General features: G+C 51.4%; 1 protein-coding gene across 11 annotated transcripts in view; it reads left to right on the top strand.

The window, feature by feature from the left end:
- CIITA (class II major histocompatibility complex transactivator) overlaps nt 1–26,724 on the top strand; it is a 50,302-nt gene extending 23,578 nt beyond the window's left edge. For 5 of the 11 annotated variants that reach the window (XM_027117408.1, XM_027117414.1, XM_027117413.1 and 2 more), the window contains 19 exons: nt 756–902; nt 1,142–1,237; nt 3,630–3,692; nt 3,872–3,952; nt 6,185–6,229; nt 7,296–7,436; nt 7,834–7,977; nt 9,137–9,301; nt 10,064–10,132; nt 11,121–12,771; nt 13,675–13,833; nt 14,516–14,587; nt 17,415–17,495; nt 18,068–18,160; nt 19,361–19,447; nt 22,102–22,185; nt 22,363–22,446; nt 23,284–23,390; nt 23,952–26,724. In XM_027117408.1, the coding sequence (XP_026973209.1) occupies nt 756–902; nt 1,142–1,237; nt 3,630–3,692; nt 3,872–3,952; nt 6,185–6,229; nt 7,296–7,436; nt 7,834–7,977; nt 9,137–9,301; nt 10,064–10,132; nt 11,121–12,771; nt 13,675–13,833; nt 14,516–14,587; nt 17,415–17,495; nt 18,068–18,160; nt 19,361–19,447; nt 22,102–22,185; nt 22,363–22,446; nt 23,284–23,359 (3,338 nt within the window). In that variant the 3' untranslated portion in view covers nt 23,360–23,390; nt 23,952–26,724. Of the gene's footprint in view, nt 1–755; nt 903–1,141; nt 1,238–2,526; nt 2,654–3,629; nt 3,693–3,871; nt 3,953–6,184; nt 6,230–7,295; nt 7,437–7,833; nt 7,978–9,136; nt 9,302–10,063; nt 10,133–11,120; nt 12,772–13,674; nt 13,834–14,515; nt 14,600–17,414; nt 17,496–18,067; nt 18,161–19,360; nt 19,448–22,101; nt 22,186–22,330; nt 22,447–23,283; nt 23,391–23,951 lie in introns of those variants that run through there. The other 6 variants (XM_027117409.1, XM_027117416.1, XM_027117412.1 and 3 more) reach the window with 6 other exon arrangements.
- The last annotated feature ends 155 nt before the right edge of the window (nt 26,725–26,879 follow it).

The raw sequence follows: 26,879 nt of genomic DNA, 5'->3' as shown, positions 1-26,879 counted from the left end.
TTGTATACAAGTTTTTGTGTGGATACAGCCAGGGTTGTTTTGAAGATTAAATGAAGTAGAACCTAAGGCATCTGATATGTCCTCCAACAATTAATAATGAAAGATATTAGAGGAAATATGCCCCAACTCTTTCAATTTACAGATTAGGAAACTGAAGCATGGAGAGGAGCACAGACTTGCTTGAGGTCATCCAAGGCAGGAGAGCATAACACTTATGTGCAGGTCCATGAATCAGAATGCCCAGAACTAAATCTTGGTTGGGCTTGGGTTAACTTATGCAGGTCACTTCACCTCTACGAGCCTCAGTTTACTCATGTGTAAAATGAGGTTAGTAATAGTACCTACCTCATATGGTTGTTGATGTGAGGATTAAATGTGCTAGACCACGTGTCTGGCACATAGTAGGTGCTCTGTACATCTTAGCTGTTGTCATTCGTGGTAGTGCCAGCAGCAGAACTTAGGTCTCCTGGCTCCCAGGTATGAGAGGTCTTGAATCTACACTTCTCCAGTTCCCTTTTCTGTGTCATGGGCATCTTCCCAGTGTGACTGTAGGTTCTGTGGAGGAAGGACATAGGGCTGCTTCTCCCCACTGCCCTGAGCACATAAGAGGTGCTGAATGAGAACCTTTGCTCACTTTCTTTGGCTTCTGCCAACCCTGGCCTTCACCAAGAGACCCAGCTGGAGACTGTGATAGGTGTTAATTCCCTGCATCTTTCCAACACCCCATGAGCTAACTGAGTGCGTCTCCCTTCCAGGCAGTGGACAGCACACAACCATGGAGTTGGGGCCTCTAGAAGGTGGGTACCTGGAGCTTCTCAACAGCAATGCTGACCCTTTGCATCTCTACCACCTCTATGACCGGATGGACCTGGCTGGAGAAGAAGAGCTAGAGCTCTGCTCAGGTGGGTTCTCCTCCCTCTGGCCCCTTCCATGTCCCTCCCCACCCCTCTGCCTGCAGTAGAGATGGCAACCAGGGGAAGCCCTGGCTGTGGAATTCCGGTCAGCACCACGGACAGCTCCAACTCCCTGCCACTCTGGCTCCTAATGGAAATATCTCCCAGCCCGCCCTGCCTCTCCCTCCTTCCCCACCAGCCCTCTTCCCAGATCTTTCCTGCTTCATCCAAGTGGCTTTTCCTCCCAGAACCTGATACGGACACCATCAACTGCGAACAGTTCAGCAGGCTGTTGTGTGATATGGAAGGTGATGAAGAGACCAGGGAGGCTTATGCCAATATCGGTGAGGAAGCATTATGAACCCAGAAAAAGGACAATTGAGGGAAGAGATTCTTTTATCTGTTTTGTTAATCTCACCCATTCACCAGGAGCCTCCAGGCCCTCCCTCAGAAATCGGGGCAAGGGGGGATGGGGAGCGAGGGCTAAAAGGACAGAGAATCGGGGAAAGAAGGGAGATGGAGAAAGGTAGGGAAATAGAGCCCTTCACCAATGAACACCAGGCAAACAAATCTCACTTTTCCATCTTCTGCCTCCATTTCTATACATTTTTCTATTTGTTGCTCTTCTTTCCTTCCCACAAAGCCCATATCATATGCCCCTCCCTCCCTCCCTTTCTCCTCAGCTCCTAAGCTAAACTACTCTAGTATTTGTAATAACTACCTTTGGGGGGCACTTGTAGCCTGCAAGCCACTGTGCATGTGTTATCATATTGAAATCTTACAAAAACAAAGGAAGTAAGTACTATTAGTATCTTCATTTTACAGATGAGGAAATTGAGGTTTAGAGAGATAAAGAATCTACCCAAGGCTGCATTAGAGATAGTAATGGGTAGGTCTGAAATTCAAAGTCCTTATTTTTCACCACAAGAGGGAAGGTATCTAGAGTGGGGAGGTTTGGTAAGGCTCAAGCTGAGAGGCTGGTTGGCAGCTTGAAAAAGACCTACAGTTTTCAGACAAGGGCAGAACTCTTTGGGACTCTCTGGGGAGAGGTGTTTCTGTTGTTTTTTGTGGGGGGTGAAGGATCCCTCCTTACCAGGTTCACCACTGTCTCATACAGAGGCTTTGTTGAATTAGAAAAAGATGCCCCTTCTTCTAGAGGATGCAGCCTCCATTAAGATGTAACATCTTGGCTATCAAAGTGAAGGCTGGATTCCTGCCCCCATTTGCCCTTTTTTCTGGGCATCCTGTACAGTGAACAACCTGCACAGATGTTCTTAGTGGCCCTTTTCCTGGCATCCCAAGAATCACATCACTTAGGAGGTCTGGCATGAACATGGCTAGACATTCCCCAACACATAGTTAATCCAGCATCATACAAGGGCAGAAAATGGAGAGGAGCAGTAACTGTATGTGTCTCAAAGATTACAGAACTGAGAACCTGCCTGCTTCCTTCCCTTCCTGGGAATTTACTTGGGAGAAGCAGAAATGTTTAGGGCTGAGAGTATTCACATTTCCTCACAACTGGAGGCAGTAATGAATGAGTTGGGCTTTTTCCCAAATCACTTAGGATTTGGGGGCTTTTTCCCCTTAGGGGCATCTACACAGGAAGTGGGAGCAAGTGGAGGAGGCAGCTTCACCCGAGTCTGTTCCTGAAGTCTCTGGTCCTGGGCATGCAGTCATCTGAGGCACCCTGAAGTATTACATTGGCTTCCATTCCCATAAAATGGGAATAATAATCACACCTGCCTCACGGGATCACTGTGAGGATTGAATAAGTTTCTGTGCGTAAAGTGTTTAGAGCAGGAATTTGAGAAGAGTAAGCATTCAGTAAGTGTTACCACCCCACCACTGCCATCAACACCATCATCATCATATTTATCATCATCATCATCATTATCACCATTTATGCCCTCACTCCATTCCTCACTCAGAAGCCTTTTATGGCTTCCCATGGCCTATAAAATCCAGTCCTAACTTTCCCCAACATGAAACTTTTACTGAAGACACCTATTTCTAAGAGTTTCCCAAACACCTCTCCTCACTCTGTCCCCACTACCCAGAAAGCCCTACACTTTTCACCTCTCAGAATCTACCCCCACCCCCATCTTTCAAGGTCTGGCTTCAGGACCCCTTCCTCTGGGAAGCCCTCCCTGATTGCCCCATCCCGCTATATACACTCTCTCCTCTTGCCATGATAACTGTCTTCCCTTTGGCTCCAAGCCATGTTCCACTTCATATAATTAACCACCATTGGTTGTCTACTGTGTACTAGCTACTGTGTTGATTGCTTTAAATGCAGAGCCTCTAACCCTCACCATCCATCCCTGGGTCGTAGGTGTTATTTATTCTCATTACACAGATGAGGAAATGGGGGCCCAGAGAGGTTAAGTAACTGACCCAAGATTGTACAGCTTGTAAGGCAATTGGGGAGTAGAACTGGAATTTAAACTCAAACTCAAGACAACTCTACTACGCTGTGTTGCACTACTTTATAGCAATAGATAAATTTGTATGCATACATATCATCCCTTCAATTAGATTAAGAGCCCATGAAGTTTCAGTGTTCCTTCATTAATTTGATCATTCATTCAGCAACATTTATTGAGCCCCAGTGTGCGCTAGGTCTGGAGCGTCACGGTTCCCCGATGCCCAGCCCAAGGCCGGGCTGGGCAATAAGCGTTGCCCAGCATTCGGTGAGAACTAGTTGATTGACTGCACTTTTTCTTGTCTGGGCAGCGGAACTGGACCAGTATGTCTTCCAGGATTCCCAGCTGGAGGGCCTGAGCAAAGACATTTTCAGTAAGTTGGGGGGGGTCCTGGCTTAGCCTGCATTTCCTTCCTTGTTCCTTGGAGAGTGCTGTAATACCTGACAACCACCTTTGATGGATGGTCAGATCATCCCCAACGTAGGGACAATGGGAGCTCACCTTGGACGTCCACTGACTGTGTGTGTTGGTGTCTTTGGTTTTTTCCCGAAGTCGAGCACATAGGACTGGAAGAAATGATCAGCGAGAGTGTGGAGGTGCTGGAGGAAGCAGGACAGAAAAGTCAGAAAAGACGTGAGTGAGCCCCTCCCTGATCCGGCCTAGCCTTGCTTGACTCCCAGCCATGCCTTGGCTCTAAAACCTGTTACGGCTCCCCGTTGCTTCCGTCGTTAAGTTCTGTCTGCTCTGCCAGGCTTGGGTGTCCCACCCACCTCTTCCCTCACCACTGCTCCCTGGTGACCCAGGGAGGAAGCAGACGGCCCAGGATCAAATGGCCCCTCTCCTGATGGGTCTCTACCTCTGGCTGTTTTGATTGCCATTTCCAAAAGGACCTCTGGGCTCTGGCTTCTCTTCCATCCTTAGTATTTAAGGGAGGTCTCTTCAAGCACAGTTTTTTCCCAGCAAGATCTGGGTTTGAATCCTGGATCTGCTGTTTATAGTCTATATGAACTTGGGCAAGTACCTGCATCTCTCTGAGCCTCCTGGTCAGTCTCCCTGCCTCCTTAATCTGTCCTTACCCGGCAGCCAATGTGGACTTTTAAATGCAAATCAGATCATTTTGCTGCCCTGCTAGCCCTCCAATGGCTACAAAATACACACCACAAGGGCTGTTTGATCTGGCCCTTCCACCTCTCCTAATTCACTATGAGCCACCATGCTCCAGCCATACTGGCTTCTTTCCATTCCTATAACCCATGTATCCTTTTCAGCCTCAGGGCCTTTGCACTTGCTGTTCTCTCTATCTGGAATGTCCTCCCCCTTCCCATGGTGGGCTTGGGAATCTGTTAGGTCTTGGCCAGCATGTCACCTCCTCCTGAAGGCTTTCCTAGACCAACTTTTTCCATATAAATTACCTCACTTATTTTCACCTTGTTTGTGTCTCTCCTTCACTGTTGCACTTGTCACAATTTGGACTTATTTTATTTATTGCCTTTTGCTTAGTTCCCCCACTGTGAGGACAGGGACCTTGTCTTTCTTATTACTACATCCCCAGCACCTGGCACATGGCTGGCATGCAGGAACACCTCAATAAATATCCATTGAATGAAAATTTCCATAAAATGGGCCTAACAGTTAATCAAAAGCTTACTATGTGCCAGACCATGTGTAAACCCTGTACCTAGTTATTTAATTTGAACAGGTAAACAGGTGCATGGCATAAAAATTCAAAATGTGTAAAAAATATTCAGTGAAAAAAAATCTCCCTCCCATCCTTTTCCCCCAGTCCCTCATTTTCCCTCCCTGAAGACAATCTATGTTGCCAGTGCCCTTTTAGTCTTGTTAGGAATATTCTATTTGTCTAAAAGCCAGCTCTTAAAAAAAATTTTTTTTTCACACAAATGACCACATTTTACCTACACTCTTTCTTCATTTAACATGTCTGGGAGGTTATTTTCTTAGCACTAATGGAAAACACATGGTCCTGCCTCCAGGAATTTCCCTTTCTTTCTTTTTTTTCCTTCCTTTCTTTCTTTCTTTCTTTTTCCTCCTTTCCTTCCTCCCTCCTTCCCTTCCTTCTTTCTTCCTTTCTTTTCATTTCATAAACATTTTCCATAATATTTTATTATGAAAAATTTCAACATACAGCAAAGATGAAAGAGTTGTACTACAAACAACCATATACCCATCACTTCCATTCTACCATCAGTGTTTGGCTATAGTGGTCTTAACACATCTCTAGCCATCCCTCTATTCATCCGCCCATCCAACCATTTTATTTTTAGAACATTTCAAGGTAAATTGCAGACACCAGTACTGCCCCATATGTCCTTCAGCATCCTTGTTATTTTTAGGGCTGTGTGGTATTTCACATAAGCAACCATAATTTGGTTCATCAGCCTCTTGCTAAGGGACACATAGGGGTTTTCTCAATGTGTTACACGCTTGATACTCACTCAACTGATTTCCAATGCATTCCTGCCAAGTGGGAATCACTGCCCCCATTTCACAGATGAGAGATCAAAGGCTCAGAGAGGCTGTGTTGCAGAGACGCACAGCTAGGAAGGGACCAAAAGCAGGGTTTTTTTAATTTTTAGTATTATTTTTTTTAACTCAAACTCATCTTGTGTCCCCTCTGTGGCTCTGCCTCTCCCAGTGCCTCACTGTCCTGGGTGCTTCAAGATGGGGTTTGGGCTCAAGCAAATGAGTAGGGGCAGAAATTGTTGGGGGCTGGGGAGGGAAAGGGACCCCCAAGGCCACTTCCCAGCCATTTAAGGCAATTCTATAGGGCCTGCTGGGGTCCACAAGCCCCTCCTGGCTTGGAATACCCCTTCCCTGGGGCTGATGACCATAATGTTCTCTCTGCAGCCTTCCCAGAGGAGCTGCCTGTGGATCTGAAGCACAGGAAGCTAGGTGAGCAAGGCGGGTGGGTCCTGGGAGATTGATGGGCAGGAAAGCCAGGGCCTCCTCAGGCCCACATGTAAACTGGCCTTTGAAAGCCAGGGCTCAGAGAGGTGAAGCCACTTGTCTGAGATCACACAGCAAGTGAGAGGTGGAGTTGAGAATCAAACCAAGATCATGATTCCATAGCCCGTGCTCTGAAGTTCAGGGACTGCTGGGAGATTCAACTCCTCCTACAAAGGCTCTCCCCTAACACCTCCCTCCTCTTAACTCTGAGTCAGAGCTGAGACCCCATCCTGCCACCACCACCTAGTTCCACTGCCCCTCCAGGCCACATGTCTCCTTTCAGAGTGTAGAGTCATCTCGGATCAGCTAGTTACCCAGTGCCCTCCCACCCTCCGTAGAGCCCCCATGCCTCAGTGAGCCTCTTCCCCCATACTCATCAGTCCCGCTCCCCTCCCACTCAGTTGTTATTGCAAAGGTTGGGCAACCAGCCCCTCTGCGGGAACAGACTGAGGAATGAAAGCCTCATAGTCCGATGGAGGAAGCCTGGTCCCTGCCCTCAGAAAGTTCTAATCGGATGGAGAAGACAGGGACCCTGTCCACGAAGACCCCAGGATGATGGAGAAATAGTCTCTGTCTTCAGGGAGCTCCCAATCTGATGGGGGAGGCAAGTCTCCACCCTCCTAGGGCTCCCAATTAAATGGAGGAGATAAACTCCTGCCCCAGTCTGATGGGCAGTGCTTGGGGCCTCTTAGGGGGCCGGGGGCTCAGTGACTGGCTGTAGAAGCTGGTAGGGGCCTGGGCTAACAGCCTATTCATAGGTCTATCCCACCCCTAGCTATCCATGGCAGGAAGCTCTCAGGGCCCAGTCACAAAGAGGAGGCTGGAGGTAGAGGGCTGCCTGGCACAGAGCAGTTGCTGATAAAACCAGCTTCACCCAGGGCAGCGAAGAGGACAGGAGTTTCCTTCCACTGCCAGTAGAGATCTGCTCCCAGAGCGCTCCCTACCCTGGGAAGGCCCCTGCAGGCACCCACCCAGATCTCACCCAGCCTCTAACATTGGCCCTTCCTCACAGCTGAGCCCCTAGCCATGCCCGTGGTGACTGGTGCTTTCCTGGTGGGGCTAGTGAGTGACTCTTCAGCTCAGCCCTGCCCGTCACCACCTGCTCTGTTCAACAAGGAGCCAGCACCCAGCCAGACCCGGCTGGAGGACACCGGTATGTTAGGGGCTTGCAAAGGGTGGGCTTCCCCGCTGCCCAGAGGCAGGAGCCGCCAGGGACGGGAATTCCTCCCCTACTAGTGTCCCCCACTTCTGTCCCAGCCAATGCCATCCTCGATGTCCCCATCAACCCAGTCTGCGCCAGAAAACATGCCCTGGAAGGAAACGCATTCCTAGGAAACACAGCAGGGAATCCCCGCCAATTAGGGAATTCACCCGCCAGCCCTCTGCTTTCATCAGCTGGGAACTGAGCACCCTCTCTGTGCCAGCACCACCACCACAGGCAAGCAGACACAGCTGCGGCTGTCTGGAAGACTGGAGCCCTTTAGAAGGGAGTCAGCTGTTAATTAAGATGTTAATGGAGAATCCCACCTCACCGCCTTTGTCTCCTGCAGTGCCCCCTTCCAGTTCCTTGTTGAGCTGCCTGAGTCTCCCTGCTGGACCCATCCAGATCATCCCCACTCTCTCCACTCTGCCCCAGGGGCTCTGGCAAATCTCAGGGGCTGGGACAGGGGTCTCCAGTATACTCATCTACCAAGGTGAGTATGCGAGGCCGGACGCCCCACCCCCTCTGCCTGTGACCTGACTACTCCCTGATCCCATCCCCCCTCCACCCCACCCCTGTCCCAGATATTTGGCAGTTTTAGCCTAGCACCTTCTCATGATCCTCCTTCCCCAGAACACCCATCTCTGTCCCCATTTCCCAAAAATCAAAGCGGAGGAGCAGGGCTCCCCAACGTGGTCTGGGTGAGTGATACACCAAGTGGCTAAGTGGCATTTTTTGGGTCACTTTCCCCGAGTAAGCCTTAGTTTCTCCTTTTCTATAAAAAAAAATTAAACTTTATTATATTTTAAAATCACAGCATCGGGACTTTCCTGACAGTCCAGTGGTTAAGACTTTGCCTTCCAGTGCAGGGGGTGTGTGTTCAATCCCTGGTCTCAGAGCTAATATCCCACATGCCTCATGGCCAAACAACCAAAACAAAAACAGAAGCAATACTGTAACAAATTCAATAAAGACTTTAAAAATGGTCCACATCAAAAAAAAAAAATCTAAAATAAAAGCACAACATCAATGCATGCTCATTAACAAACCAAGCAATAAGAGATACTTACAAGAGTTCCTGAGTCTCTCCCTCACTCTTTTAGTATACCGTTGTGAACAGTTTGGTATGCATCCTTGCATAGCTTTCTCTGAATTGCCTTGTTTCCAGGTCAGTAAAATGGTCCCTGCTGACCTGCCACATTGAAAGGTTGTGAATTGTCCAAAGGAAGGCATGTTGGTCTCTAAGGGATGGGAGAGAGAATGAGGCTAAGGGGGATACTTCCACTCAATTCAAGAGCATCTTTTGAAGGTTGCATGCCAGTTTTTGTATAATGCGTTGGTGCCCCAGGAGCAAGAGGGTGTTCTGGGCATCCAGGAAAATGAGTACTGACCACACAGTGGGAAAAGTGCTGTATAGCACTTGCCCTAAGCTCCCTATGAGCTGATTGTGTCCATTTCACAGATGGGAAAACCAAGGCTCTGGGAGCCTAGTTGTAACTCCAGAGCTCTTTCCTCAACTTCGGCCTGAAATTTCTTCCTCTGGAAGTTCCCCTCACCTTTCCCCAGACTCCCAGCCCTACAGCCTGATTTGGGAAGGGGGTCACCCAAGTGGGCTCCTTGTTGTTTCTGTACTCCTTGCCCTCCCCATGTAGGTGAGATGCCCCAGGCCAGCCAAACACCCGCCTCCAGCAGCACAGCTGTCCACAGCCTCCCAAAGTCCCCAGACCGGCCCGGCTCCACCAGCCCCTTTGCCCCATCGGCAGCTGACCTCCCCAGCATGCCTGAACCAGCCCTGACCTCCCGTACAAACCTAACAGGTAAGAATCAGCAGGACCTGTGAGAGTTACTGGAAGCAGAACTGAGGCCCTGGGGGAAGGGATTGCCTCAGACAATGAGGTCCACGAACAGAGCTGCCTGCAGACACGGGCAAGTTGTGTTTTTGTGTAAAACAGGGCAGGGAGGGTCTCCAGGGAGGGGGCATACGTGGGAGGGTTGGTGAGGGGAACAATTGGAGAATCCATGGGCCACCAGCCTTCACCATCTTGTTACATGGCAGGAAAACAGGCTCAATGCAGCCAGATCTTCTGAATTGTCAGCAGAATCTGGAGATCTTGATTTTTTTTTTTTTTTTTTGCGGTACGTGGGCCTCTCACTGTCATGGCCTCTCCTGTTGCGGAGCACAAGCTCCGGACGCGCAGGCCCAGCGGCCATGGCTCACGGGCCCAGCCGCTCCGCTGCATGTGGGATCCTCCCGGACCAGGGCACGAACCCGTGTCCCCTGCATCGGCAGGCGGACTCTCAACCACTGCACCACCAAGGAAGCCCTGGAGATCTTGATTTTAACATAGATATTGTGATTTTTAAAACACTGGTGAAAATTTTAAAAGTACAGCTGGCCAAAAAAAGACATCTTTGAGCAGGATACAGCCTCAGGTCACCACCTGGTAACCTCCATCTTGCGGAGACTCAGCCCACGTCAGCTCTGACCTTGCGATACTCAGAGGACTGATGCCCCAGAGGGAGGGAGGTCCCTGGGGCGCCCCTCACCCTAACTCTGACACTGGCTTCTTCCCCTCCAGAGGATGAGATGTCCCCCACCCAATGCCCAGCAGCTCACGAGGCATCCAGCAAGCTTCCCAAGTGGCCTGGTGAGTGGTGGCAGGGTCCCTCTGCCCGGGTGCTGGAGGCTTCCTGTCACTCATTCACCCAACACTTATTCAATCCCTCACTTGTTGGCTCATTCATTCATTCACTTGCTCATTTGATTCCGCCATCTCAGCATTCATTCCGCCAGTTATACCTACACTTAGAGCAACATTTACTGAGGACCTGCCCCTCGTAAGCCCATGCTAGGTGTTGACATCTTGTTTGTGAGGCTGAGAGAATGAAACAGGGAAGGGAGGGTGATTGGGAGAGTGGGTGAAGGCAGGAGTGGATGATGGGTGTGGGAGAGATGGAAGGTGGGAATGAAAGGGCAGCTGAGAGAACGGCCAGACGACTGAGTCTGACTCTGTTCCAGGCACATGAGATGTGGTCAATCATTAAAGTTGTAAACAGGGACTTCCCTGGTGGTCCAGTGGTTAAGACTCTGCGCTTCCATTGCAGGGGGCGCGGGTTTAATCGCTGGTCAGGGAACTAAGATCCCGCATGCCTCCCGGGATTGTTTGCGGCCAAAACAAACAAAGTCATAAATAACCCCAGTATGATCCCCATTTTACAGATGAGGAGACTGAGGGCTAGTGGGGTATATCACATGCTCAACGTAACAGCAATAAGTGGTAGAGCTGGAACTTGAACCAGAAACCTGGATTCCACTCTCTTAACTCTTAGCACCACCAACCCCACCATGACCTCCCTATTGTCAGTGAACAAAAGAAGAAGGTTAGTGAGTAAATGAAAGAGTGGACAGATAATCAAGTGAGAAGATGAGTGAATGAATGGGTGTAGGAATGAATGAATGAGTGTCTGGGTAATTGAAGGAGGCAGCTAATCAAGAAGGCAGTCGGGGAAGACTTTGACGAATGGATGAACAAGCTAGTGATGGTGGCCGGGCTGGCCACTCTGCTGCCCTCACAGTGGCCAGTCCTGCCACTAGCATCCTCCTCTCCCCCACCCCACACCCTTTGACATGTGCAGAGAGTGTGGAACAATTCTACTGCTCGCTACGGAACAAGTACCAGGCTAAGCCCGCAGGCCCAGAAGGCATCCTGGTGGAGGTGGACCTGGTGAGGGTAAGGCTGGAGAGGAGCGGCGGCAAAAGCCAGGACAGAGAGCTGACCACCCTGGACTGTGCAGAGCGGCAGCCAGCCCGAGGAAGTCTGGGCGAGGTGCTGCTGGCCTCTAGCAACCACCGGCGGCCACATGAGACGCAGGTGATCGCCGTGCTGGGCAAAGCAGGACAGGGGAAGAGTCACTGGGTCCAGGCCGTGAGCTGGGCCTGGGCCTGCGGCCAGCTGCCACAGTACGACTTTATCTTCTGCATCCCCTGCCACTGTTTGGACCGTCCGGGGGACACCTACCACCTGCAGGATCTGCTCTTCTCCCTGGGTTCACAGCCACTGTCAGTGGATGACGAGGTCTTCAGTTACATCTTGAGGAGGCCCGACCGCATTCTGCTCATCCTGGATGCCTTCGAGGAGCTCGAAGCCCAAGACGGCTTCCTGCAGAGTGTGGGCGGACCCACGTCAGCAGAAGCCCGCTCCCTCCGGGGGCTGCTGGCGGGCCTCTTCCAGCGCAAGCTGCTGAGAGGCTGCACCCTGCTGCTTACAGCCCGGCCCCGGGGCCGCCTGGCCCAGAGCCTGAGCAAGGCTGACGCTCTGTTCGAAGTGGCCGGCTTCTCCGCCCAGCAGGCCGAGACCTATGTGATGCGCTACTTTGAGTGTTCGGGGACCACCGAGCACCAAAAGAGAGCCCTGGCGCTCCTCCAGTCCCAGCCATTTCTCCTGAGTCACAGCCATAGCCCCACTGTGTGCCGGGCCGTGTGCCAGCTCTTGGAGACCCTCCTGGAGCTAGGTGATGAGGCCCAGCTGCCTTCCACGCTCACGGGCCTCTATGTTGGCTTACTAGGCCCAGGAGCCCGTGACAGCCCCCCAGGGGCCCTGGTGGGACTGGCCAGGCTGGCCTGGGAGCTGGGCCGCGGTCACCAGAGCAGCCTGCGGGAGGGCCAGTTCCCATCGGCCGAGGTGAGGGTCTGGGCTGTGGCCCAAGGCTTGGTGCAGCCCACCCCGGGGGCCCCGGAGACCAAGCTGGCCTTCTCCAGCTTCCTCCTGCAATGCTTCCTGGGGGCCGTGTGGCTGGCTCTGAGCAGCGAAATCAAGGACAAGGAGCTGCCGCAGTATTTGGCATTGACCCCGAGGAAGAAGAGGCCCTATGACAACTGGCTGGAGGGCGTGCCGCGCTTTCTGGTCGGGCTGGTCTTCCAGCCTCGTGCCTGCTGCCTGGGAGCCCTGGCAGGGCTGGCAGGCTCCACCTCAGCGGTCAGGAAGCAGGAGGTGCTCACCAGGTACCTGAAGCGGCTGCAGCCTGGGGCGCTGAAGGCGGGGCGGCTGCTGGAGCTGCTGCACTGCGCCCACGAGGCGCTGGATGCCGGGCTTTGGCAGCATGTGCTGCAGGGGCTTCCGGCCCACCTCTCTTTCCTGGGCACCCGGCTCACACCTCCCGACACCTACGTGCTGGGCAGCGCCTTGGAGGCGGCGGGCCGAGACTTCTCCCTGGACCTCCGCAGCACTGGCGTTGACCCCTCTGGACTGGGGAGCCTCGTGGGACTCAGCTGTGTCACCCATTTCAGGTGGGGGCTGGGGGCAGGAGAGTGGGCTTCTTTGCCTTGGGCACCCACAGCGGTCTTGGTGCTCTGCCCAGTGCTGACTCTGTGGGGTCTCATTTAGCATGAATGGCAGCCAGATGGGGGCAGAAGTGATTCTATCCTTTTTTAAGATGAGGAAGCCAAGGCTCAGAGGGGTACGGTAGCTTGCCCAAGGTCACACAGCCAGCATCATTCTTTCAACCAGTATTTGAAGGCTGGCCTTATGACAGGCGCTGGGCCACGTCTAGAATCTAAGACTGACCTGGGTTTGAATTCGTTTTCTTTTCTCCATCCCCTGATCAAGCCACTGTTTTGTCATGGTTAGATTAAAGCCATAGCCTCCCCTGACCTCCCTGCCTCCATTCTCCTCTTCCACGCCACTTTATATTCAACCATCAGCGCACATCTCCCTAGAAATTGCATCTGATCATATTCCATCCTTCCTTACAATCTTTCAGAGGCACCCCACCTCCCTCAGGATGAAGTCAAAGTTCCTTAATTTAAATTAAGGAATCTAAATCCTTCAGTGATCTGTTTGATCATTTAAGCCTAATCTCCAGAGAATCTCTGCCACCTTCCCCCTAAGCATACTTTACCCAAGCTGTAAGGTCTACACCATTGTAGTGGTTCAACTGAGAATTTAGCACTGAGCTTCCTGGTAGCCAAAGCAAAAAGGGAAATAAAACCACTGGGAGAGTTGAGAAAAAGGAGGAATTGATAAAGGCTTGAGTGGTCATGGAAAACTTTCTAGAGGAAATAGGGGTTAAGTTGAGGAAGGAAAATATCTGAATAGGTAGGAGGTCCCTTCATGGAGCCGCCACCCCCCCACCCCCCACATTATGGTCTAGCCCAGTCACCATGACTGGGTCTGAAGCCCTTCCTCCACAGGGCTGCCTTGAGTGACACAGTGGAGCTGTGGGAGTCCCTACAGCAGCATGGGGAGGCCAAGTTACTCCGAGCAGTGAAGGAGAAGTTCACCATTGAGCCTTTCAAGGCTGAATCCATGAAGGATGTGGAAGACCTGGGCAACCTCGTGCAGATCCAGAGGTGAGAGGGGAAGGGCATGGGAGTTGGTCCAGACCATGCAGGACCTAATATTAAGTTTGCTATTAACACTTCTTCCTCTTTTGGGGCGATCTCCCCTGCTCCCCGCCAGCCAATGACCATCCAAAATCTCTCACTGCAGTCACCACCCAGGCAGAGTCCCCAAGATTTATCACTCTGTCCACTTCAGAACTTGCCATCATGTACCCAATTCTTTCTCAGCTAAAGCCAAGGAGATATTCTCTCCTGCTAAGAGTTCATAAGCTGCCTTCTGCATCTAGTAACACAAATGACACCTATGGCCACCTTTCAAGGCAGCCAGGACCAGTATCATTCCCATTTTCTAGATGGCAGAGGTCTAAGGTTCAGAGGGCAGAGGAAACGTGACCACAGAGCAACTGTCTTTCCCTCATTCCTTCATCATACATTGTTTGAGCACCTACTATGCACTGTCTGGGATGGGTGTGGGTAATGCCTCCTCTAAGGCTCTTTTCCGTGAAACACACAGTAATGCCTTAATAATATCCTGTCCTGAGGTTTTTCTTTTTAACAAGGGAACAACAGTAGCCCAAGGAAGGCAGTCCTTCTGGGGAATTTTGGGCACTGGGGCAGGCGTCCCCCCTAGGAGGGGGCTCCATGACAGGTGAGGAGCCAGCTCTTCCCTAACATTGCCCGTTCTCTCCAGGACAAGAAGTTCCTCTGAAGACACGCCTGGGGAACTCCCTGCCATCCGAGACTTAAAGAAGCTGGAGTTTGCGTAAGCAAAGGGGTAAATTGTCTCGGGTCCCCACGAGGTTTCTCCTCTGGCATTAGCTGGGCTTGTGCCACCAGAATGGAGATGGGTCCTCAGAATCATTCTTACCCTCTTGCCCCACCACTCTGGAAACCAGCTTCCAGCAGCTGGGGCATGGCCGGTCTGGGCTAGTCCTGGAGGTTCTTGGGGGTGAAGCTAACTTGCCCATTTGCTGGTGAACATACTCGTTCGCATCCACTCATTCAACAGACCTACTCATATGACCGAGGCCACTGTTCTCAATGAGCTTGCTGTCCAGTGTAAATAGACAATTACCACCTGCTGTGATTAGTGGCCAGAAACTCAAGGGCTGTGAGCGTGAAGACTTAGGGGAGGTCAAGATGACTTCCTGGAAGAGGAGACTGAAGCCTTGAAGCTTGACAAAGAAATAGGAATGAACCATGCTGGGTGGAGATATTATCTCCCCACTGTACAGAAGCAGACACTGAGGCCTTGAGAGTGTAAATTGTTTGTCCAAAGTCACAAATGTCAGGTCAGCCTGGCTGTTGCTCCAACAAACAAAAAAGTTAAATTCATGGTAGGTCCCTGTTAGGGATCTAAAATCATCCAACGATTAAGAAGGAATTATTAAACAACTACAGTGTACTCAGTGCCATAATCTTATTAATTTCAAGAGCCACTCTGGGAGATAGTCATTATCATCCCCATTTTACAGATGAGGAAACTGAGGTCTAGTGAGGTTAAGTAACTTGTCCAAGGTCCCCAGCTGGTCACCCACAAGCTGTCTGCTCTTCCTGATCACAGCTCCCCCCGTGCCCCAGAAAAAGCCAAGCGTTTCTTCTTTTGAACAGCGACAAGAGGCCAAATTTGTGCAGAGGTGAAAAATATTGCTGAAAAGAGGAACTGTATGAAAACAATCACCAAGGGCCCCTTCTGGCTTTGAATTATTTTTAGCTTAAAAAGCCCCTAATTCAAGGTCGGAACTGTGCTCTGGGGAACAGCAGCCATGGGGTAGAACAGCCCAGAACCCGGAGAGTAGCCACCTGCAGGCCAGAAGCCCTGAGAAAGTTCTGAGGAAAGAAGGAAGGAAGGAAAGGACTATTTTGGGCGTGAGACTGGCAGCCACCATGCCGGGCACCCTGTAGATCTCATGTGCATGTAGATTAGGCCCCTCAGCCGCTCAGAACCCTGCAGGGGCTCTGCTGGTGGACGATTCTCCCCTGATTCAGCCCCCATTTACCTCTTCACCCTCGCCTCCTGCACTCTTTCCAGCCACGTGGGTCCTCTTAATGGTTTTCAACCTCACTAGGCATGGTCCGACCCCTGGGCCTTTGCACTGGCTGTGCCTTCCACCCAGGACACTCTTCCCCAGGTATCAGCATGGCCCACGCCCTCACTTTCTTCCAGTTTTCAGTGAGAGAGGCCTTTTCTGACTCCTGTATTTAAAAGTACAGTTCTGCCCTGCTCACACTGTGCTTTTCTCTGTAACAATTATCTCCCACACCAGACAGTTTACCAATTTCTTTGATTATCTGTCTTGCCCCCTGGAATGTCAGCTCCACGAGGGCAATGATTTTTGTCTGTTTTGTTCATGGCTGTCTGCGTGACAGGCTTGATGGGCCTGGAACACAGTAGGCAAGCAATCAATATTTGATAAATGAATTCCTTAATCTTTCCAAAAACCTCCTAAGATTGGGGCTAAATTTGAGAAGATTGAGACTCAGAGGTTAAGGGATTTGCCCAAAAAGCCCCACAGAAGCTAAGTGGTAGAGCCCAGATTCAAATCAGATTACAGATTCCCATCTTGTGACCTTTCATTGAGGCTAGTAGTTCCCAGACTTCGGGGTTTCAAAGACTGAGAATATTTCAGAGTGAATTTCAGTGACTATGTGCAGTTACCATCTTTTAATTTGTATCAAGTATGTTCATTCAAACAAGTGAAATAACTGCTGCTGACACCATAATTTTATTAAAAATGAACATTTTAATGTCAAAAAAGTTCAAAGGATATAATTTCAGAATAAAAGACTGTTCTTTACACTGAGTACACTTAACCATATTTTAAAAACAGGGACTTCCCTGGCGGTCCAGTGGTTAAGACTCTGTACTTCCAAGGCAGGGGCCATGGGTTCGATCCCTGGTCGGGGAACTAAAATCTCACATGCTGCGTGGCATGGCCAAAAATTAAAAAAAAAAAAAAAAAAGAACAAAGAAAAGAAAAACAAAAAAAAACAAAATAGCCCTCTGTTGTCTTTATTTTTCTCATTCTCTCAAAATCTGGTCTAAATGTCCATCCAGGCTGTGTGACCTTGTATGAGTTCGTTAACCTCTCTGTGCTTCAGTTTCCCCATCTGTTAAATGGGGATAAGAAGTGCTCTTAGCTCAGAGTCATTGTGAGGATTAAATGAGGTCTGATCTGAGTGATGGGCCCAGTGTGTTCCTGGCACATAAAAAGTGCTCAAGAAATGGTTCTATTTGTTGTTAAAAAGCAATGGCAAATAAGTAAACCATCTTTCTCATCACTGGTGGTGGTCCTCAGGCCAGCATTTGGGAACCACTTCCCCAGGCCAGGGTGGGAGAAGGTGCATGTGAATGTCAGCAGGAGTAAGAACTGGCTCCCCACTCAGAGATGAAAGATGGGGAGCCCCCAGCTGGGAGCCCAGATGGCCTCTTGAGTGGGCTTTGTGAAATGTGCCTGAAGCAGGAGGGATTGGGGTCCCACCAGGTGGAGCTGGGGGTAGTTAAGGCCTCAGATGGGCCTGCCTTCTGTGGGGTCCAGTAGAGGGGCCATGACTGCTTCAGGGTCTTAACTCTGCGCTTTGCCTTCTAGGCTGGGCCCCATCTTGGGCCCTCAGGCTTTTCCCAAACTGGTGAAGATCCTTGAGGCCTTTTCTTCCCTTCAGCATCTGGAGTGAGTATAGACCCCGGAATCCCTCCTGGAGACACTGGGCTTTGACAACCCCAAACCCTGGCCTTGTTTGTCCCTTTCTCTCTCTCTGTGTGTCCTGCTGCTTCCTCAGTGTGGCTGGTGTGAGTGACCAGACGCCCCCACTGCAGGGAAGCGATGGCAGAAGGAAATCCCCAACAATAAAAATAGGTTGAATCCTTTCGAGATCTTCGAAACTCTTTTCCCCTCATGTGCTGCTCCCAGCAATCCCATGGGGAGGCAGGGCCGGGGAACATGATCCCATTGTACACCTGAGGTCTCTAGAGGTTAAGGAAGTTGCTCCAGCTCATGGGGCTGCCAGGAAGGAAAACAGTGATTCAGGTCCATGGGTAGATAGGGCCCTGTCCACTTGTTGGCCTGGCAGTCCCAGGTGATGAAGATTTGCTCTCAAATGCTCGGAGTTGCAGCTGCATCTGGCCGTGGTGTGTCCAGGGGTGGGAGCATGGGAGGAAGCCACTGCTGGGTCGGAAGGTGGGGGAGAATCGGGTGGCCTCCAGGGTGCTGGCTGATGGCCCTCAATCTGATTCCATCTGCAGCCTGGACTCACTGAGTGAGAACAAGATCGGGGATGAGGGTGTCGCCCAGCTCTCGGCCACCTTCCCTCAGCTGAAGGCCCTGGAGACGCTCAAGTGAGTGCACTGGGCCGGCCCTTCCTGCTGCATTTGTCCCCAAAGTCCAGCTTTTTTATTCTTTCTTTCACTCATCCATTCAATCGTGCATTCGTTTAATCATCCACCCATTCATTCATTCAATCATTTCTTTAATCAGCCATTCAACCAATCATTTATTCATTTAATCAACAAATACGTAAGAAGCACTTACTGTGTACAGACACCATTCAAGGCCCTGGAGAGCCAGCTTTAAACAAAGCAAAGCCCCTGACCTCAGGGATCTGCTAGGGAGGAGACGCAGTAAACAAGCAAACAAGCGTCCATAATTATGAAGTGTACAGTAATGACTGTGAGCAATGTTTAGTGAGAGAAAGACTGGGGAGGTGAGACAGGAGAGATAGATTAGGATTTATCAGTAACACATTATTATCAAAATAGTGAATTTCTATTAAAAAAAAACTGTTCTGGGTTTGGGAAATAGCAGATGGATATGATGCAGGAGGGTCAACATGATTTTTTTACTGAACCTAGAGGGATCATCAAAATCTACCCACACTCTACTCCACAACCACGATCAGGGCCGCCACAGAACTCACCAGAATTCACTTAGGGATTTCCTTGATGGTAGGACACTGAGACTTATTAAGTAATTTATAGTGTTTGAGGAAACAGAGTGAGTAAGCTAGATTTCCCTCCCTTCGTCCTTCCTTACATCCTCCCTCCCTCCCTCCATTTCCCTCTCTCTCCCACCTTTCCTTCCTTCCTTTTTTACCCCACTTAAATATTTTCTGAGCACCTACTGTGTGCTTGGCATGGCTGTAGGCACAGGGATAGAGTAACGAACAGACTCGACCCCTCACCTCGTGGAGTCCACGTCATTAAACAAATAATGTAAATCCTTATGTAATGACAGTGCTGAAAAGTGGTCCAAAGGGAAAAGAATGGATGCTACATCTGCATCCTCACCCCCATCATCCCACTCAGCCTCAGGGCGTGACTGCATCATTTTACTGATTTAGCCCAAGTCTACCCATAGCGCCCTCACACAGTTCAGCACCCACGACTCTCATCCAGGTAGAATGTCCTGTGCTTGCTGCCCTGGGATGCCCTGTGAGGAAGCAGGGGTTCCCAGCCCTGCCGGAGCCTGGGGTGATGGACACTGATGGGGAGGGGCATTCAGGTTTGGCCCTGAGCCCTCCCCTTGTTGTACTCCCGCAGTTTGTCCCAGAACAATATCACTGACTTGGGTGCCTGCAAGCTGGCGGAGGCCCTGCCCTTGCTGGCTGCGTCCCTCCTCAGGCTGAGGTGAGTGGGGCCCTCTATTGGTCAGGTGCTGAGTTGGTGGGCTGGAGGGCGGGCAGAGAATCCCCTTGGTGGCAGCTGTAAGGTCCAACACTGGGACCCTGAAAGCAATCACTACAGGCTGTTCTACCACATCAGTGTTGCACAACTTGGTGGGGGCAGGGAGTGGGGGGGGCCGACCTAAAATCCAACATGAACACACACCCCTGGAGTTGGGTGATGCCACCGCCCTGAACGAGATTAGCAGCCCCTGGGGAAGGGCATCTGGCAAACTCTGGGCAAATCACTTACTCATCTCGAGTCTCTGTTTCCTCATCTGGAAAATGGGTACCATCCCAATAGCCTATGGAAAGCGCTTGGTGCAATGCCTGGCTCTGGTGCTTAATAAATCTTGGTCCTCTTTCCCCAGGGCATGGCAGGACTGGGCCTTTTCTGGAGTCCGGGGTGGTTTCTAGAATGCTGACTATGCACAGGTAGCCTTGGCTGGCTCTTGTCATGTACATATCACTCCGTGCCTACACTGTCACCTTCTGGCGGGCTTTGGAATAGCACATTCTTGCTTTTTTTTTTTTTTTTTTGTTTTTGCGGTACGTGGGCCTCTCACTGTTGTGGCCTCTCCCATTGCGGAGCACAGGCTCCGGACGCGCAGGCTCAGCGGCCATGGCTCACGGGCCCAGCCGCTCCACAGCATGTGGGATCTTCCCGGACCGGGGCACGAACCCGTGTCCCCTGCATCGGCAGGCGGACTCTCAACCACTGCGCCACCAGGGAAGCCCCACATTCTTGCTTTTGCTTACTTCCAGCCTGGTGCCTGGTGGTTCCCTGGGACTAATGGGTCCTTCCAGCCCATTATCCTTCCAGCCAGGGTCCCTGAGTGCAGCTGTATAGGTTGTGTGCTGTGCAGTTTGTAGTCTATGTGATTGGCACGCCCTAGAGTTGTGAGGGTATCTAATATTCTCTAATATCAACCATGGGCCAGAACCTGTGCTAGAAACTAGAGCTACAGCTATGAACAAAACCAGGGTGGATCTTGCTTTCAAGTTCCTTGCGTAATAAATAAGTAAGCACGTGCATAAACAAAATGTTTAAAATGCTGATTCATGCTGGGAATGAGGAAACTAACAAAGGCCCCAGAGGGTACAATAGGGAGTGCTGAATTCACCAGGGAGGTCAGTAGACCCCTGAGGAGGGGACCCTCCCCCTTCTGTGGGATGCTCTCAGGGAAAAGCATTCCAGGGAGAGGGAACAGTAGAGACAAAGGCCCTGAGGTGGGAAAGAGGTTGGGTCTTTGAGGGCCAGAAGGGGGGCCTCTGTGTCTGGCTATAGGGAATGAGGGACAGAGGGTGGGAGATAAGGCGGGAGAGGTCAGGGAAGGCCAGATCATGCAGGGAGACCCTTGCGGGCCACGAGAGTGGTTGGAGGTTTTTCCATTGTGAATGGAGAAGCAGGTGGGGCATGTGGGGGTGATATGTGATCTGATTGACACTTTAAGAAACCTCATATTGGGAGTTCCCTGGTGGCCTAGTGGTTAGGATTCCGCGCTTTCACTGCTGTGGCCTGGGTTCAGTCCCTGGTCGGGGAACTGAGATCCTGCAAGCTGCGCAGCGTGGCCAAAAACCAAAGGAACCTCATATTTTATGGACTGTAAGATGCCATCCATTTGTAAGACACCATTAAGGGGACAAAACGCTGCTAATTAAATGACATCCATTGATTATCAGACACATCCTGATCGCAATGATTTTCAAATGTGAACATGTACATCTTGGCATCAATGAAATATGGGAAGAATCCTCTTCCTGTGGGTGAGGAAGGGCCTCCTGGTTCTAAGATCCATCCCAGGAAGGGATTGTAAAACCCCTACCTGGTTCCTGCCCTGGTACCGGCCGACCCATGACATCAGGGGTTCCTGGAGTTTAGCTTGAATCCACTTTGCTGCAGTGTAGACTTGCTGCTTTTACAGGCAGCCCTGCCGTGTTGCTCTGAGGCTGAGTCAAGGCAAAGTCACGGCCTTGAAATTAGAACCGTGGCTGCACCTGGCTTGTTAAAAGGACGCTCGTTAATGAATATACGGCTTAAGTTGGCACCAGTGAAGGTGTCGTGCTATTTCTGACACTGCTGATGGTGACTGAATATATTATAGAAACCCGAGCCTGCCCAGTGACTCTGGGTTTCTCTCTCTCCTGCTATTCCCGATGCTGCCCCACCCCCCACAGTAACTTGTATAACCCGCACAAACCCCCTTGGGAGGTATAATAACCATAGTTAACATGTAGTTCATTCCACATGTCAGGCCCTGTTCTGGGTGTTTTACCAACATTAACTCATTTACTCCTCCCCACAATTACTCTACCATGCCCATTTTATGGAGGAGCAAACTGAGTCACAGGGGAGCTGAGTAACTCGCCAAAGATCAGACAGGCAGCAAGCCACAGAGCTGGGATTTGAACTTGGGCTGTTTCAGATGGGAAGCTACCTCCACTTAGTCCTGCTGCTTCCCTGAACTCACTGAGTGACCACAGAGAAGCAGCCTCAACTCTCTGGGCCTCAGTTTCCCCCTCTGTTAAATGGGGCAGTAATTCTGGCTGGGTGTGGCTCTCCCTGGGCCCTGACCCCCCAGCACCCCCGACCCCTGCCCTGACCTCTTTCTCCGGCAGCTTGTACAATAACTGCATCTGCGATGTGGGAGCTGAGAGCCTGGCACACGTGCTTCCAGACATGGTGTCCCTCCGGGTGCTGGAGTGAGTGTGGGAACCTGGGCAGTGGGGGTGGGGCCAGGACTTGGGAGGACCAGGGTCTCCTGCTGGCATCATGGGAAGGGCTGGGCTGAGGTCTGGTTGTCGAGAGCGTGGTGATGACCTTGGTCTGGGGCTTATTGGTCCCCAGGGCCAGGATCCACAATGGGTTTCTCTTCCCAGTGTCCAGTACAACAAGTTCACAGCTGCCGGGGCCCAGCAGCTCACTGCCAGCCTGAGAAAGTGCCCTCACGTGGAGAAGCTGGCGTAAGTCTCAGCAGTGGTGGAGGGAGAGTCAGTGTGTGGTTCACCTTGTGAGCCCTGAGCCCAAATCCCACTCTGTCCCTCACCAGCGTTCAACCTTGGGCAAGCAGACACATCAACCCTCTGGACCTAGTTTCTTTTCTTCTTTTTTTTTTTTCTTTCTTTTGGCAACGCTGCATGGCTTGCGGTATCTTAGTTCCCGGACCAGGGATTGAACCTGGGCCCTCAGCAGTGAGAGCACCAAGTCCTAACCACTGGACCACAGGGAAGTCCCTGGCCTCAGTTTCTTCGTCTGTAAAATGGGAGTGACAATAATATTTACCCCCTATTTAAATATTTATATTTAAATTGTGGGGTTTAAATGTGTCAATATACTCAGAAGAGTGTCTGGTACACAAAAATGTTCTATATACTAGGCTGAACAACATGAAATCGCTTATATTCAACCATTTTTGACCTACACACCTGGCCATTTCATATGGTTGAAACTTATTTATTATTACATCACTATGATGTCTACTGTCCAGTACTGTACTTGATTGTCTTTCAAAGCACTTTTGTCTACATAATCACTCATATCTTCTAGGAGGGATAGGGTGGCTCTTGTAAGACCCATTTTGCAGATGAGGAGAATAAGGCACAGATAGGTTAACTAAACTTTTTGAGATCACACAGCAAGTCAGTGGCAGAATCAGTTTTTAAAAAGGGGTCTTGGGGCTCCTAGGCCTCTGGTATCCCCATGACCCCACACTAGGCTAGGTGGGAGGAGGGATTTGGGGGCAGCTTGCGTGGGGACCACCCCCTCTCCTCTGACCTCTGTGTGCCATGCCCCCATCACAGGATGTGGACGCCCACCATCCCTTTTGGCGTCCAGGAACACCTGCAGCAGCTGGACTCAAGGATCATCCTGAGATGATCCAGGCTGTGCCTGGGACAAGGTAACTGAGGTGAGGTTGGAAGGGGAGAACCACGGGGGTCCCTGGGGACAGTGTCCTGTGAAGTCAGAATCCATAAAAGGTGGGCGGGGCAGCAGGTGGGAGCTGGGTGACAATTCCTAGACCATGTGCCATCTGGGCCCACCCCGTATCCCCCTGAGCTGGGCTCGGTGCGGTGTCTTCTAAAGGCTTTGAGGACTTGGGCCCTGAGGATCCTCCCTATGGGCAGGCGTGGGACCCGGGGAAGGACAGGTGGGTCAGCCGTGCACGTCCCACGGCCCTCAGCATTGGGAAGGTCTGCCTTCGAGGACTCCCCAGCCATCCCGGCTGCTGTTTCAACCTGTCGGCTGCCCCGATGCCCGGCATTGTTTTCATAGGAATTTGCTCTACCAGTTTCCTGCCTCTCTCTGTGCGGATGACGGTCCCCTCACTTCCATGCTCCCCTGACCTGGGACATCCCCCTCCTCCATTCCTCCCATCCCTCCCATCCCCAATCTCGACCGCACTTTATCCATGTGTTAAACTGCCCTGTCCTAAGGCTTCCTGATCTCCACCCATCCTGACCTCTCACAGCATGTTCTCCGAGGACACTGACCATGCTGGACCCTGACCTGGTTATTTATGGACACAACTCTTCTTGGGCTGTTTCCCGTGAGCCTCGGCGTCCTGGTGCCCAGCCCTGGTGGTTCAGAGTCGGCCCCCGCCCAGCTGCGGAAAGGACCCATGGCCTGTTCTGTGAACAGACCCAGGCCTGGCCCTAGGCTCCTTCGGAGAGCAGGTTGATGTCAGCCCTGCTCAGCCACTGCAGCCCTGGCAGATGGGCCAGTGCCTGGTGGCAGGTGCTGTGCACCCAAGAGCCCTGAGGCATTCCCTGCAGGACACTGCCAACAGCTGTGGCCAGGCCAGAGAGAGGGATGAAGCGGCCACATCCCCACCTGCCCAGGTCCCTGCCGGCCTGGGGAGAAAGCGCTGCTCCACGCTGCTCTCCTAAAGGGCAAGCTCTGAGGATACCAGCGACCATCCCCTGCCTGCTGACCTCCCAAACCATGACCGGCTGAGATTCTACAGCAACTGCCTTCCGTCTCTGGGACTCACTGGTTTGCACTAACTTTGTTTGCCGAGGCCAAATCTAGGCCTGGCCAGACACACTGGACCTTAGCAGGGAAAGAGCTGATGGTACACTAACAGAGGAGGGCAGGGGCGATGGACTGGAACCACGTCTACCTTTTTGCCTTCATTTCCTGTGTCTTTTTTCACTACATGATAAATGGCTCATTTAATCCCACGGGCAGGTCCTGTGTTTGAGTTATACCGTGCTTACCATCTTGGATGCCCACTCTTCCGGCTAGCTAATGCGTCACAAACCGCCCCCAAACGCAGTGGCTTACAACAGCACACACTTATTCTGCTCACACACCTGTCTCTGGGCAGGGCTTGGCGGGGACAGCGCGTCTCTGCCCCACTCAGTGTCGGCTGAGGTTGTCTGGAGGCTCAGTCACGCATATGTCTGGCACCCGATGCTGCCCAGCGGCTGGGGGCCTTTGTTCCTCTAAGGAAGTGGCAGGGGGACTCTCCCTGTGGGCGAGTTTGGGCTTCCTCACAGCATGGTGGCTGCGTTGAAGGGTGATCACCCCAAGAGGAAGAGAGGCTGCAGGGGCAGAGGAGACCGAGACCATGGGGAACAGCCCTGCCCTTTCTGTAACCCAGCCTTAGAAGCTGTCACACAGCATCACTTCTGCCATATTCTACGGCGAGTTGACGGAGGCCCTTGCTCTCTTGCCCTCCCCACCCCCCTCAGCCCAACACACACAGCAGAGTCCACTTCGGCTCAAGTCCTGTCTTTCGGGAAAGGATTTTCTCTATGGCTTCCTACCATTCATTGGAAAATTCATTATCTGGGGGTCAGCAAGGCTGAAGCACCGTGAGCCTTGCAGAGTGTTTTCCTCTGTCTCGGATCCTCTGCTCTACCCTGGGAGTCGCTTCTTAGCTGAGCTGGAATCCGGCCCTGGCCACGGCAAGCCTGGAAGGGACTTGGCAGCTTTGCTGTCTACGCTGAGAGCTGCCAGGTCGCCTGTTGTTGTTTTCCACTGGGGCACGGCTGGCTCGGTCAGAAGCCCTGATTTGGGACAACTTGGCCCTCTGCTGGTGGCTGTGGGAGCTGTCTGTGCTCCAGTGCACCAGCCCTGATGCCTGGTTCCTCAAACTCTCCTCCTCTTCCCAGTAAGTGGGTGTTGGGGGTTGGGAGGGTCAGAGGGATTCTGACCCCGCTGCCCCGCTGGCAATCCTCGCAGAAAGGTAGTGCCTTCCGCCTTGGCCCAGTGGCTAAGGGCATCAGGCCTTGTAGCTGGGCCATCACCCCTCAGGGTGTGCCTGCATTTGTGGACCTTGTAGAGTCCACAGAACTCCCACTTGTGCAGTCACAGGAAGACAGTCTCCTCCTGATCCAGGCATCTGCGGCGCCCTTCAGCCAGGCGGGGTGGGCACAACTGTCCCCACTGCTTTTGGTCTGTTCAGAGGTGATACAATGAGGTCAGAGGCTGTAATTATTCATAGTAATGACTTTAAATGATAGCTACCACTTATTAAATGAGTTGATACATGTAAAGTGCTTATCACAGCACAGGGGACACAGTAAGTGCTCAATAAATGTTAGCACGTATTATTACTTTGTGCCAAAGTGCTGGGCCCCTCCCCCCTACCAAGAGGGACCACGGCGTAGGGTCAGGCATCTCAGACTCTAGAGCTAGACTGCTTGGGCTCAGTGTCCAGCTCACCACTCACTTGTGCAAATTACTTCTCTGTGCCTCCGTCTCCTCACGTGTAAAATGGGCATAATCTCAGTACCTTCTTCATGGGGTTACGTGGAGATTCAATGAGCAAATATGCTGAGAACAAGAGCCTGGCATCCAGTTCCCTACGTGTGGGCTGTCATTATTACACACATCCGTGTGTTTCATTCTCACCTCTGCCTGGAATGTTTTCCCAGCTCTTCACATGGCCTGCAGGACTCAGTTTAAAGGACAGCTCCTCGGGACGGTAGTAAATGCAGACACCCCTCCCCCGGCCTATCCCGTCACTAGTTTATCTTTTTCACACTTATTTGTTGTGTTGTCTGCTCTAGTCCTAGGATGTGAGCTCCAAGAGTGCAGGTAACCTGTTTGTTCACTGCTGTGCAGAGGCACCCTCTGCACCCAGCAAGGGGCCTGCACATAGTAAGGGCTCAATAAATGTTTGTGGAATGAACGGATAATTCTCACCACAATTTTGCTTTCTTTATTTGCTGTATTCATGCCACAAATATATAGTGACACCGTGGTGTACTCAATAAAATGCTCAAGGTCCCTGCTCTGTTAAATCTTGCATTCTAGTAAGTTTAAAAAACTCCCTGGGCAGGGCTGTCGGGTGTGGTTGGGCAGTCTGTGCACTGCACAAGGCGCCTGGACATGGGAGCAAATGGGGTCTGCAATCCAGTCTGGGCTCTGCTTGCCAAGCTGTGAGTCC

Source organism: Aethalodelphis obliquidens, unplaced genomic scaffold (genome assembly GCF_003676395.1).
Source record: "Aethalodelphis obliquidens isolate GAN/ISIS:26980383/991018 unplaced genomic scaffold, ASM367639v1 scaffold18, whole genome shotgun sequence".
Taxonomy (NCBI): domain Eukaryota; kingdom Metazoa; phylum Chordata; class Mammalia; order Artiodactyla; family Delphinidae; genus Aethalodelphis; species Aethalodelphis obliquidens.
Note: the sequence above shows the minus strand (reverse complement) of the source record. Positions and strands in the feature narration are given on the sequence as shown.